General features: G+C 41.3%; 1 protein-coding gene across 1 annotated transcript in view; it reads left to right on the plus strand.

Moving 5' to 3' along the window:
- Positions 1-9,053, plus strand: part of lars2 (leucyl-tRNA synthetase 2, mitochondrial) — a 32,790-nt gene extending 23,737 nt beyond the window's left edge. Inside the window, exons 13-21 of the mRNA XM_061050932.1 lie at positions 372-470; positions 2,231-2,368; positions 2,453-2,573; positions 2,972-3,138; positions 3,605-3,779; positions 4,646-4,723; positions 4,823-4,934; positions 6,714-6,841; positions 8,671-9,053. Coding sequence (XP_060906915.1) covers positions 372-470; positions 2,231-2,368; positions 2,453-2,573; positions 2,972-3,138; positions 3,605-3,779; positions 4,646-4,723; positions 4,823-4,934; positions 6,714-6,841; positions 8,671-8,850 — 1,198 coding nt within the window. The 3' untranslated portion in view covers positions 8,851-9,053. The remainder of the gene's footprint in view (positions 1-371; positions 471-2,230; positions 2,369-2,452; positions 2,574-2,971; positions 3,139-3,604; positions 3,780-4,645; positions 4,724-4,822; positions 4,935-6,713; positions 6,842-8,670) is intronic.
- The last annotated feature ends 5,402 nt before the right edge of the window (positions 9,054-14,455 follow it).

Raw genomic sequence — 14,455 nt, forward strand, 5'->3', positions numbered from 1 at the left:
AGTGCTGTTTGTCTTGGACAGAAAGGGGGCACAAGGTGGCATTTCCAATGCAAACACACCATCATGTGCTAAGCCTGCTGCTTCGTTCCCTGTTAGCTCAGCCTGTTAGTTATGTCACAGGAACACAGGTCTGGTGCCAGTCTGGCTTCAGCTGGGCTTCTCTACAGGGACATGACCTCCTGCAGCCAGATGGAGCCAGCTGCACACTCACACACACACACACACACACACACACACACACACACACACACCATATAATGTGCCATTTACGCTAAGCATACAAACTGGGAATCGCTCATTTGTTCGCTTTCTAATTTGTTCGCCTAATATTGATTGTTGTGCTGCCTCTGCCAACTCTCTTCCTCTGTCAGATGTAAAGGCCCCGCCAGGAGGGAGACCGATACCATGGACACATTTGTGGACTCCGCCTGGTATTACTTCAGATACACTGACCCTCATAACAATCACAGGTACGATCAGCCTTCTCCTGACACTCACTGAAATCACTGGAAAAAAAAAATGTTCTCATGCTGACAGATTCTTTTTTGAAACAGAAACAGGTTTTATTTACACTCTTGTTTGTTCAATTAAAATGCAATGGACTGAGAAAAAATCTGGACAAGTATTTCAAGCAGTGGGCGTTAACAAATCTGTTTTTAGATATTTATAAAAATGCATTCTTCATGTAATCTCTGCTACACTGTGAGAAAAGCTGCCATCTCGCACACACTCTTCTGGTTTATATGTGCTGCTGGAAAGTTACACTCAAACGCATAATTATGCTGCTCGCTGTAAGATCACCCACTCTCCCACTTATCCATTTCAAACATGTATAAACTGCCTCTGTGCACTCTCCTCACATACACACACACACAGACACACACTTTGCCTGGAAGTTGCATTTACAGCCAGCAGAGATTACGGAGCCATGGTCATCACCTGCTGGGATGGTGGCGATAGCCTGAGCCTTACAAAAGAGATTAATTTCCCAGTGCCCTGACCCAGCTGTAAAGCTGCTTTAAAAGGAAGGGGGACTGCGCTCCCCATCACTTTTCTTAGGCGGTGAGATTATGGCACAACAAAAAAAGCAATTACGCTATTTGTGCATTTCAGTTAGCCTGCTGGGCCCTGCCTATACGGAGACAGGGGGAGAAACGAGGAAAGAGATGTTGAAAGTAGCAAGTAAGAGGAGAGGAATAGGAAGAAGGTGTTTAATGGAAGAGTGTGTGTGTGTGTGTGTGTGGTTATGTATTACAGTTCCCTGGACTAATGCCAACAACCAGCCACATTTATTTTCAGCCTTGTGAGTTCATAACTTTTTTTTCCCTGGTTCAATTATCTGGGAGGCGCCATCATCCCAGAGAGGCAGACAGGTGTGGAGGAGAGTAATGATGGTGTGAAAGGTGACACACAGAGATAGCAGGCTACCCTAAAAAAGCATCATTAGGTGGAATCCCGGCCTGTGCTGACCACCACATCGGTCAGGCTTAAAACATACGGCTCTCCTGGTGAAAACTGTAAAAAAAACAAAAAAAACAGCACAGTCAGCAAGATTCCCTCCTTCAAAAACTGTAAACATGAGAAGCTGAGTTTAGAGGAAATCTTCAGAGCCATATTTGAAACACATATTCCATCAGTAGATGTAAAAGTGAAGCCAGAGAGAGAGAGAGAGAGAGAGAGAAGCTTCAGGATGCTTTTGTTCTCTTCAGATCTGGATCAGATTCAGCCTGCCCCCTAGAGGACGTGAGTGAGCATATTTACAAAGTACACAGTGCCATTTAAAACAAATGTTTTCTCATAACATATTGTGAAATGTAAACATACAAACATCTACTTTGCTCCTGTGATCTTCTGATAATGATATATTAATACATCCATTTCCATAGCAACCCCAAATAAAGTTACATGTTGCCTGACAGAGGAGTTGTTTTAAAGTTTCATCATCTTAAGGGAGAGTTCAGATCAAATTTCAGGTATTGAAATGGAACAAAACAGTGAACTGTTCTCAATGTTGTTGAGGAAGTCAAACAATAAAAGGCGTTTAATCAAACACTAAATCGTAGATGTCCCAATAAAAAACATTTACATGAACTTCAACTGAAAGTTAATGCACACATTTGATCATAAAATTACTGCAATCATAGTACTGACCTCTGAGAGCATTACAGATCTTCTAACCTCGCATTGAGATTATATGTAAGTTCAGTTGTTTCCTGCTCTGTCTCTCCAGGCCCTTTGAGCGCCGCCTGGCCGATCACTGGCTACCTGTAGACGTTTACATCGGAGGGAAGGAGCATGCGGTTATGCACTTGTACTACGCTCGCTTTCTAAGTCACTTCTGCAGGGACCAGGGTCTTGTGGCTCACAGGTACAGCTCACACAGTACTTCATGTGCTTGAAGAGTGCACCGACATCCGCTTGATTTGAATCAACCCTCCTTTTTGTTTTGCAGGGAGCCTTTCAGGAAGCTGCTGGTCCAGGGTCTGATTAAAGGCCAGACTTTCAGACTGGCAGACAGTGGGCAGTACCTGAAGAGAGAAGAGATAGACTTCACAGGTAAACACCGCCCCAATGTGCAGAGTGTTCATCAGTTTGATAGGTGTGTAACAGATGGGAGGCAGCTTAGCTCCATGCGGCTCTGCCTCCCAAAACATGAGTCATGTCAACAATTTGTATGTATATTCTTACGCTTTAACTTTTCCTGTAATCCTGTTCAAAATGATGCGTTTTCTAACGCAGAAAGTTAGCGTTTTGGGGAAGTTTCCTTTTATTTTTGTCATTTGTTATTGTTGATGTTGTTGTTGTTGATGTTTTGCTGCTGTTGAATGAGCGATGAACCAGCTACCCTTGACAAATCACAAGGTGTCCTTTTGAGGAGAGCAGAAAAGATCTCTTACAGTCGACCTCACTCCAAATCATTTTCAGCCTTTCTCTACTTAATTCTCTTCTAGATACGGAGCCGGATACGGAGCCGGTGGCGGTAGGCGGTGGTTGTGTTGAGGTGACGTATGAGAAGATGAGTAAGTCCAAACACAACGGTCTGGACCCACAGGAAGTGGTGCAGCAGTATGGCGTGGATACAGTTCGGCTTTATATCCTCTACGCAGCGCCGCCTGAACAAGACATCCTCAGTGAGCCCTGACACTAAAAACACACTTCTGACTTTATTATACAGGATTTAGATATTCAGACAAATGTTAGAACATGACCATTTAATGATGTCCAGCTTGCATAGTGCAAGTGCATAGCAGGATCTGTACACTTAAGGCAGTTTTAAATGTAAATCTGGTAAAGTCCCACACACTGTCTAATTTGCAAACATACATTTATTGGAAATGTTTCGGTTCTAGACCTTCATCAGTCTGTCAAAAAAATTGAAGGAATACTTAAATAGGAAGCGGCTAGAAGCCTGCAACCAATCATCATTAGGACATCAGCGCTGAATCAGCACATTTATAAAAAAAAATTAAATCAGCTTCCTGATTGAGAGCACACATACCAACACAACTAAATGAACAGAAAAACATTAGATTTTCCAAAAATGATCTGCCTTCATGTTTTAAAAAAATATCCTTCTCTTCTTCTGCGCCTTTGTGTGCACCACTTTAGCTGATGCCCTCCCCGGGGTCCTGCGATGGCAGTCCCGGCTCTGGCAGCTGGTGACCAAGCTGAGAGCGGCTCGGCAGCTTGCAGGTATCCCCGACCCCTCCGCGCTGAAAAAGAAAGAGCTGGCAGAGACCAAGAAGATCTGGGAAAACAAGAACTACGCTATTCAAGAGGTAGCAACTCCACAGCCTTGGACAAGATTATCTCAGGGTTTCACATTATTTAACAGTCAGATATTGTATCTACCAGAAGGGGTCAGTAAGTGGCTCATATTCTAAATACCAACTTTTCACAGCAAGTTAGTCTTCGTCATCCTTCAATAAGATGAATCACACTTTTGCATCTGTCACCTTTTTTAATTTGAATTTAATTTCCCCATCAGAGCAAGTTATTGTCGGCTGTTATGTTAAACTTGCAGCATTAAACATAATTATTTTCTACCCTTTGTACTGTTAAAACGCATCGGGAAATGTCTTCTTTCTCTAACAGGATGGTGCATGACAACTGTAAGGTAGTTGTTGGCAACAGTTCACAGTCCTTTCCATCTTTAGTAACCCTAACCCCCCAGAGCAAAGAGTGAAGGAGAGAAGCGATGGAAATTGATTTTAAATCCACTCACTCTCTGTTCATGCTTTATAAATAGCCTCCTTTGGCTGCCAGGTTTGATGATTCTCTCTCTCTACACCCCTGGGGGCTGGATGCTTTTAAAGGTCCTCAGGCTGTTTGCCAAAAGCCCCCAAAGCCCAGGCCGTCCTTTGATCCGTCCCTCAGAAAAGCTTTGGTGATCGACCTCCTCTTCCCTTGGGCCCTTCTCAAATGGGTTCCTCTTCCCAGAAGGCTAAGCAGCGGGATGTTGACACTGTGTAACTTCAGCGTGTACACAGTGATAACAGGAAGAGGGGCCCTCCTCTTATGGGCACGTTATTGTTTTCTAATAATACTTCAGACACAAATAAACTTTCAATATTCTTTGACTAAATGACTGTTCAGACTCTGTCATCTTTAATAACCACACTTTGTTTCTACTTCATGTTTTAAGGTGACATCTCACTTCACAGAGGACTTCCTTTTCAACGCGGCCATTTCTCGCCTGATGGGACTCACCAACACTCTGAGTGTGTGTATACTTAAAAAAAAAAAAAAAAAAGAGTTTACATGTAGCATTGATGAAGTACCATTGTGTAATTCATGCTTTTACCCCTGATTGTGCTTTCAGAGTGCGACAGTAAGGGTCATGCAGCACAGTGTGGAGTTTGAGGAAGCTCTGGCTGCACTCATATTGATGGCAGCACCCATGGCCCCTCACCTGGCCTCGGAAGTTTGGGCAGGTAAGTGACACACCCATTTTTCGGCAAATATGACAGTCAAACACTCACAGTAAAAAGTTAAGAAGGGGGAAAGTGTTCTGCCAGCATATAACAACACGAGAAAAGGAACGAAAAAAATAAAGTTCATTTCATTTATTTAGCCTCTGAATAATTATAACGTCACCTTGTGGTGGATTAATGATATTCACAGGGTTTAAGTTCCTCTAGGTGTACTTTAAAGAACTCCAGGGGGTTGTTGAGATGATCTTAACTTTTATTTTTAAAGATGATCTGTTGAGCATAAAATCAATCAATGGGGGTTTGTATTTTATTCCGTCTTACAAAGCAATTATTATCAGATGTAAATGTTGAAATGTTGCTACAAACAAAACAACACTCAAGTTCATATAAAGAAACACATATAGTAGTTGAGAAAATTAATTTGTAGTTTCAAAAAGCAGCAAAACAGCTAAAGAAACATGTTAAGTTTACAGTTTGAATGAGCCCAGCGTACCACATTATGTTATTTCTTTGGTGCTGTTTTTTCTCTCTCTATATATAAAGGCTCTTTTACTGTATTTAGAGAACTTGTGCTGGTCAGGCGGTACCTGGCAGAAAAACGTGTGAGTTTTAGATGACACAGTTACCAAAGTATTTCTGGTTTGTGGTTAAATTTGAATATTTTTTTCAATGGTGTAAGAGGAAGTTGACTCAGATAAACGTAATGTTGATGCTGCTAATTAAAACCAGAGATCGCCCAGGACTGATTTAATCATCAGTTAGTAAGTCCTCCCCACCCCCACCCCCCCACCCAATCAGTTAAACATCCCGGACGAAACCAGAAACGTACAAACTGTACATCAAGTGAAACTGAAACCCTGCTGAAAAGGGGAATATCTAAGGTCACTCTACTTGCCGTGTGTGAAGGTTTGCCCTCGTGCTGCCCTAATGGAGGACATCCCCTTATTGTCCACAACACATGTACACAAGAGCTCTGCACACCGCTGAAATAAAGCAGATCCGCTAAAACATATTGTCCAGCTGAGAGCCAGTCAGGAAGACCTGACGCATTATCAAAGTATAGAAGGAAAAGGTGTGTGTGTGTGTGTGTGTGTGTGTGTGTGTGTGTGTGTGTGTGTGTGTGTGTGTGTGTGTGTGTGTGTGTGTGTGTGTGTGTGTGTGTGTGTGTGTGTGTGTGTGTGTGTGTGTGTGTGTGTGTGTGTGTGTGTGTGTGTGTGTGTGTGTGTGTGTGTGTGTGTGTGTGTGTGTGTGTGTGTGTGTGTGTGTGTGTGTGTGTGTGTGTGTGTGTGTGTGTGTGTGTGTGTGTGTGTGTGTGTGTGTGTGTGTGTGTGTGTGTGTGTGTGTGTGTGTGTGTGTGTGTGTGTGTGTGTGTGTGTGTGTGTGTGTGTGTGTGTGTTCTAATGAGTGGCTGCATCCTTTATGTTTGTGCTCACATATGAAGTGTTATCTGATCCAGATAAATGAGTGAGGAACTTGTGACCTCTGCTGCACTCAGTCACGTTGTGCTAGTTTATGCTCTTTCCTTGTTTGTAATACACACACACACACACACACTTACACTCACAGTTTAGGATAGAAGAGGAAGTTCACTTCCTTCCCTTTGGCCTTAAGGGAGATGCACACAGTGTTTTCAAATGTGGAGAGGGTGGGTTTTTACTTGACCCTTAACAATGAACAAAAATGAAAACGCATTTTATGTAAAAGAAAAAGAAAAAAATAAGGAATAGAAAATATGTGACTGCATCTATTTTAATAATGTTTCTCCTGGGTATCTGCCAGGTCTTTGTCAGGTGCAAAACCCCCTCACTCCACTACTCCAGCAGGGAGGAGACGTCCTGCAACAGTCCTGGCCGAATGTGGACCCAGAGTACCTGGATGTCCCTGACTTTGTGGAGCTGTCTGTTCTGGTAAGATCCCACAAACACACTCAAGTGTTTTTCCTGATTTTTCTTCTAAGGTTGTGTTCGTAAAACTCTTCGAACCAGACTTGATGAACAAAAAAAACCCTGGGCATCAAAGCTTAAAACAAAGCTTGTACTCTTCTTGAACATAATGTGTTTTCACTCAGCGTCAGCTCTCTGCTCATAATTTATACACAACTTTTATTAAGATGTGTTTTCACACACATCTACTCTTGAATCCTCTCGCATTTACACTCAAACTCTTTTCCCTCTTTAAACCCCAAAGTCTCCGGTCCATGATTACACTCAGTCTATAATTTCCAAAAAAGCCTATGATTATTGTGTGTGTGAGTTTGTGTGTATTTGTGTGTGTGTGTGTGTGTGTGTGTGTTTGCATGTCAAGTGCTGTGCTTTATGCTAAATAGACAAGTGGGTCAATAATTAAAGACAGGAACAGAACACACTGGGCTATTCTTGACAGAAAGTGTGTGTGTGTGTGTCTGCGTGTGTCTGTATTGAGAGAGTGCACTTTCAAAGACAATCAGAGAGAATCTCCAGCTGTGACTTGGATCAGTTCCAGACATCTCACATGTTAACACTGTACATACAAAAACATACACAGGAACACACACACACATACACAAGTGTCAGACTTCAGACTCATTTAAAAGATAAAAGCGGAAACTGCTTTAATCTGACTATTTTCTTTCTAAAGGGTCATATCCCTAGAGAGAACCAGCCTAATCCCCTCACACACACACACACACACACACACACACACACACACACACACACACACACACACACACACACACACACACACACCCATGTGATGTCAAATGACAGTAAATGCAGTCAGATGATAAGCAGCACCTGTGTCTCACCTGTTCGATTCTTCCTCTGTAATCTGACTGAGAGAGAGAAGAAACCACAAGACAGGAAACCTGGACTGTGTGATGTGTGTTTGCATTACCAGGCCTTATTTTGCTATCTCTGTGAGGTCCAGTTTCAGTTTTACACCATGCTCACCACATCAAAGGACTGTTTGAAGGTTTAGTATTTGGGTAAGGGAATGCATTATGTATGTGTATGTGATAGTGTGCGTATGTGTGTACAACTCTTCATTCTCGTGAAGTGAAAACGATCCTTCTTTTTATAATTTATATTTATATTTGTATTTATTATAATTTATATATTCTTGGCTTCTTCAGGGTAACATGTAATACACAAAAGTGATGGTCCTGTAATAATCTTGTAGGCTCTAACTTCTCCAGCACACACACACACACACACACACACACACACACACAGTATATTTGTTCATATATTTCAGCCCCCAGTGCTCGATGATGATGATGATGTTGGTTTTCCTCCGGCCTGAGCTCTCTGTTGTGGGCTTCCTCAGCTCTGTGGAGACAACCTCACTGCCTCTGTCTTCTCTCTAATCACGTACTCTGGTTTGTCCCTGAAGAGAGGCCTGGGCTGAGTGACCTCACGCACACATAGAAACACACACACACACACACAAACGCACACAGCCCTCTCCAAATAAACACCATTAATTTTCAACCACTTTCAGAGACATAATCACATTCATCATGTGTGTGCGCATACACTTGCTCTTAAACGTTACAAGACTTGAGAGCCCTCCCCATACCTACCACTAACTATGTGTTTAGAGGGTTCACTGTATTTGTGGACGGAGAGGTGGAGTGTGTTATTTTGGGAGTTTTTATTCCAGGAAGAAAACGTTTGGGTTCAGCTTGTCAGGAAGAGTGAAATGTGAAAACTAGAAACATAATCCCATATAGTTATGTCTTAATTCTTACTTTCAGATAAACAACAAGCCGTGTGGGACAGTGACCGTGCCTCTGCAGGTGTCCAAAGACTTTGAGCGGGTGCAGCAGCTCGTCCTGGAGAGCCCGCTTGGACAGAAGCATCTCGGGGAGCATAACATTAAGAGAGCCATCCTCTCCCCCAGGACCGCCCTCATCAACTTCCTCACTGATGAATGATGTTTGCACTTGTATGTCTGCAACATGAATGCCTGTCAATCTGTGACTAAGCAGGCAGAGGCGAACAAAAAACTGGGACTTCTGTTGTAAATGAAACAAAAGGGTGGAAGCTGTTTTTTTTATAAACTGTCATAATTTCAATGTGAATATATCTATTGTATTTATACTTTCCTGTCTTTTTTAAAATAAAGATTCAAAAGGAATGGGTTTCCAGTCTTTGGAAAAAGGAGATTCAGCACTTTAGTCAGACTTTTTCATCCTTTAGTCAGACTCTCTTCACAATCACACCAGTCAAAACCCCCTTTTAGATGTATGTCATTCACTTATCTGTAACACCTCACACACAAGACCACAACTCCCCCGCTCTCTAGTGTATTCCTGTCTGCTTGGCGTTTCTGCTGTCATACTGCCATCATTTGCCTTATCAGTGTGTTTGTGTCAAACTGCTGTTGCTGCTTTTAGCTGCAGGTCTCTTCTGAGCACCAAACACGGGTTGCTGTTTAGCTTCTGGACGTGCAGCTGTGCTCTGTGAACCCCAGAGCCACAAGATCTGTTTTGAAGTCAATGAAGAGCCTGATGTGGTCTGGGATTTTTTTTCAGCTTGCTGCCATTCAATCCAGTCCATTGCTGCCATGCTGCCCATTCATCCGCTCTGTGTCTCTGTCTCAGCACTAGGTCAGTATGACTCAGCAAGCAGCACTGTGCTGACAGAGCAAACACGCCAGCAGCACTGACATGCATCCATGTGTACACCCACCTGCCTATGTAGAAAGGCCTGGTGAGTAAGCAGATATTTGATATGTGTACAGCCTCCACTCTGAATTGAAACATGGTTTTTATGTATGAGAAATGTAGCATTTTGTTTGGTGAATGAAGAAGAAGAAAATTGATTTCTATGAAGGAAATTAGATATTTCTGTCAGCTTTAGTTTGAGGAAGAGCTTTAGTTTTTATGGTATGATGTTAAGCTTTGATTCTGATTAAGTCATTCATTTTTCATTTTAAAAGTAATACCGGCCAAGTTTGTCATAAGAGATGTATATGAAATTGTACAGACAGACGTCAAAACAGAACATTCCTCTCTGATCCCCCTGACTCTTTCTTTTTCCATTTTTCAATGCTCTATCTCTGACCATCAGGTGACAGGAAAAGACTAGCAGGAGAGACAGAATAACAGGAAGAGAAAGCAGGAATAAGAGGAGGGGAGCAACAACTGTGTATGGGGTTATTCTGTGTATTGTCTCAGATTCTGGGAATCTGATCTCAACCAGATGCTGCCACAGCAGAAAAAGAGACAACAAACTAAAAAACGAAGTAGCCCAAGTACCTCACAAAGACATCATTTTAACTCGCATCCACTCATCTTTGTTTGCCATATCTTCAAACTCACTGCGTGAAATACAGTAATAGCTAGATTCATGGGAGGAAGTTTTTAATCCCGGATCCTTTCTTTTTTTAGAGTTATTTCTGCGGTTCTTTTCACACAGACTCTCTTTTTATTTTTACTTGAACTGGACTGAAAAAAAGGTTGAGGTTGCTGTATCATAGAAAGAGGCAACATTTTTGTCTTTTTAGACGGGTCTGAAATGCCAGCTGCCACATGTTTGAATACAAAGATAAGAAGGATATTTCTGACCTTTGTTTCCAGTAAAATGGGGCCTGAGCTGTTCTGATGCATTCCCTCTTATAATTAATTTTGTCGCTAACAGCCCCTTGAGCCATTTAACACTTTTTAGTCCGCTCTGCAGTTTCCATGACAACCACATTGATTGAATAGGCAACAGTACTCCTTTGTGACTCACTTTCTCTTCAGACCACAGTCATCGTCTTTATTACACGAGATGTACAGCCAGAACTGCGTTTGATGAGTTAAGAAAATCGCTCCTTTTCTGGAGAAACTGAGCTGGTGGAAAAATAAGGGTGGAGTTCAGTCATAGTCACCGTTCATGGCACCAGTGGAGTCCCTGTGCTGGGCTGTGTGTACTCACTGGGGGATGCAGAAATGTCACCACTCATTACCTCAGAGTCCGGTCTCTGGGCTGGTAATTGGGTCTTCCATATCATGCGTCTTACCCAATCGTATACATATATTTTAATCAGGACTAATTGTTGTTTTGATGAAAAAGTTTAACTTCTAGCATATATGAACACACCGCCCCAAAGTCATATTTGCATGTATTCATGTTTATCTCTATAATAACTTAGTCTTTCTTTCATTTCGTCCTCAGGTGGATAAGAAAAGCGTCAATGTTTGCACATGAACACACACTGGAGTGGCATGTGTGTTTCAAAATGTATTTATAAATATAGTTCTGATTATATAGACTGTAGTCCTTCGTATATAAAAAGTATTATATAAGCGTCTCATATCAATTGGGTTTATCTCAACTTATAACAAATTAGTTTAGTCCCTCTATTTAAACCTGTTTCCAGAACAACTGTTGTAAATAACAAGCACCTACAGAAAACATACCCAGCTCGGCTTGGCTGCTCGAATCTATGATATGCTTGAATCTAAATGTAATTTCCTCCCAGTATAACAAACTTGTACCCAAGCAACAGGTAAAGCATTGAGGACATTGGATAAAGATAGAAAATAAACACTGACTGATTAATGATTGACATCATCTTTTAAAAATTCAAAAAAATATTGGTAATGTTTCGCCGATAATGTGTTTAGAGTGCTTGAGTACTGGGACATGAAATTGTATTGCTATTTATGTTGTTTCTTTTAATGGGGTGCTAATCACACAAAGAAAACCAGATGATTTCCATGCATTGATCCATTATCTATACAGCTTTTGTTCGGGGTTGCGGGGGGCTGGAGTCAATCCCCTCTGTCATTGGGCGAGAGGTGGGGTACACCCTGGACTGGTCGCCAGTCTCAAATTATTTCAAGTTTCCAATGTAATTTGCTGTTGTTGCCACGTGTTAAACCCTTAATATATTATCAAATACAAGTTGTAGAAACATTATACACAGTATATTTCAACAGTTTAACATTTGCAATCAGAAAATCTATGCCTAAACATAAGAGAGACATTTTTGTATTTGTTAAAAAATAATTTGCAGTCAAACACAAGAAAATTATGAATTATGCTCTAATGTTTTCTGCAACTACAGTATATGCAATTTTCTAGCTTTTGGTCCAGTCTAAGAGTAACTTATAGATGGATAATAATGTGTTTGTGTGAATATAACCAGAGTGTATACGAGACCTCTGTGAGATTCACAAGAATACCCTCAGCGAATATGAATAAATTACTGTGAGGAGGATGAAATAAAAGCAAGCTAACACTGCGCTCCAAAAGAATGCTGTGTTATTGTGACTGTTTTCTAAAAGTGCAGATGGCTGAGCCATATAAACCTTCTGTTTTAATTACACCACAAGCAGCAGCCTAGAGGCCCCCTTAACAGACTGACTCCATATTTTTTCACATCAACTGCTGCAGTCAGAGAATGCCCGTTCAGGCTCCATGCAGGACACAAATTAAATGTGTTTCTATGTGTTGGCTGGGATGTTGAGCCTCTTTTTCCATACTCATTATAAGCTTATTCTAATGCACCCAAACTCTGTCTCAAATATTCCAATACAATGGGGGGGTTGCACGTGCGTATGGGCACGCATTTCATAAGCAGGAATGTGTGATATCATACAACCAAACGGAGAGGGGACATACACTGTAAATTTCCCCCATCAGCCATAAGAAATAGGCTACACAGCCATGCAGAAGTTACAGTATGGGTTCTGTCTAGATGTAGCTATATAAGGGAAACTTAAAAGAAATTGCTCTAGTTTACTAGCGTAAAACATTTTGCCCTTCAAAATGTATCTGAAAATAATTCCCATTCCTTATTTGCTTCACTTTATATTTCCTGCTCTCTTACCGCAACTGAACCCAAGCAGTGGTAGAAGTATTTACATCATTTACTACTGTTTAAAAATAGCTATTGCACATTGTTAAACACTCCATTACATTTCAACTTCTGCACTGAAATTGCCTTTTTGGTAGGTTGTTGTGAGCTAAATGTAGTCTACTAAGATAAAAACACAAGAAAGTTTTACAATCAAATAATGATATCCTATAATTTGAATGTTCATATGAACGACCTTACTAATTACATTAAGGGTTAAGTCGTCTCCAGTGGCGGTTCTAGACCACTTTTGTGAGTACTGAGGGGGGCAAACTGGGGCCAGTTGTTTTGTCAGAGGGTGTTACGTTCCCCAAGATGGCTAGGGGATGAGGGGAGTAACAATAAATTAAAACCCAGGGAAAAGAAATAGGAACTAAATATAAGCAAAGTTTAAAATGATTTATCAACGAACTAAACCAAAATGTGCAACACAAAACAAGCTTCTTCTGAAAAACACAAAACAAAAGAGAAGCCAATCAAGCTCAAACACAATTCCAAACTAACAATCAAGCTATAAACAATAAGGCCTTAATCGGAACAAAATCCTTCCACAGAAGGCTCACACTAAATTTCTTGTCAAAGACACACTCAGTCCAACGACCCACTGGCAGCCTCCTCTCTCCTGCTCTTTATAGTTTGCCCCTGATTAGTAATTAGCCACAGGTGATGTTGGGCAACACCTGGGGAGCACACACAGGAGAGAAAAAAAAAAAAAAAAAAAAAACTACGGCCAGTAACAGAGGGAAACATTAAACCTAGGTGAAAAATAGACAAAGATGATCGCTTTAAAAAAAATATATATCATGCCAAATAATAACGCACATCACTAAATACCATGATTTACATCACGTGTGTCAGTAACAGTATTTAATACTAGACTAGTGAGACCAGTTGTTGAGTCAAATACTGTGTTTGTGTTATGAGGGGGGGCTCTTCCTTTTGGAGGGGTGGCCACAGGGGGGACCAAGCTCAGTCAGTGTAACAGGGGCACTGGCCCCTGTTGGCCCCTGCCTAGAACCGCCCATGATTAAATCTCCAATATTGTGATATTTCTTTTATTTTCTTCTTGGAGGTCCTCCTGCAGTAACCCATGATGGCCCCGCGGCCCACACTTTGGGAAATACTGGCCTATACACTTCTGGAATAAAACTAATGAAAAATAGCCTACAAATGGTAGAGAGAAATACAACTTTAGGATAAGCCTATGTGTACATAGCTCATAGTTTTATAAAGAGTTCATTTTTGTAGCAATGTAAGATCTTAACTAGGCCTACCCTGGCTTCCTAACTAGTATTTAGCTTTGTCAAAACATGCAATGGAGTAAAGGTTAGGCTAGTCTATACTTCCTTAGGCTATGTGATGTGGAGAAATTAAGGCATTTATAGGCCTACCTCACATAACATTTGTATTTGAAAATCAGGCTTCTAAATGCAGCAGAGACTCTACGATTAAACCTTCAGCCCTTTCATTCAATGATAAAGAAAAGATAGGCAAAATGTTCTGCTGACTCAGAGAGAAGGCTGAGTCAACAGGCTGATGATATTTTTGAAAGTGACAGGATGTGAAGGCCAGTTCTGAGCGGAACCAGGGGGCGAATATCTGCCCCCAGGTTCCGCTATTTTAAGAAAAGACTTGGCGAATTGTGGACGTCCGCTGACGTTAGAGCATGATAAATGATAGTAACTTTTAGC

This window comes from Labrus mixtus, chromosome 11 (assembly GCF_963584025.1).
Source record: "Labrus mixtus chromosome 11, fLabMix1.1, whole genome shotgun sequence".
Lineage (NCBI taxonomy): Eukaryota > Metazoa > Chordata > Actinopteri > Labriformes > Labridae > Labrus > Labrus mixtus.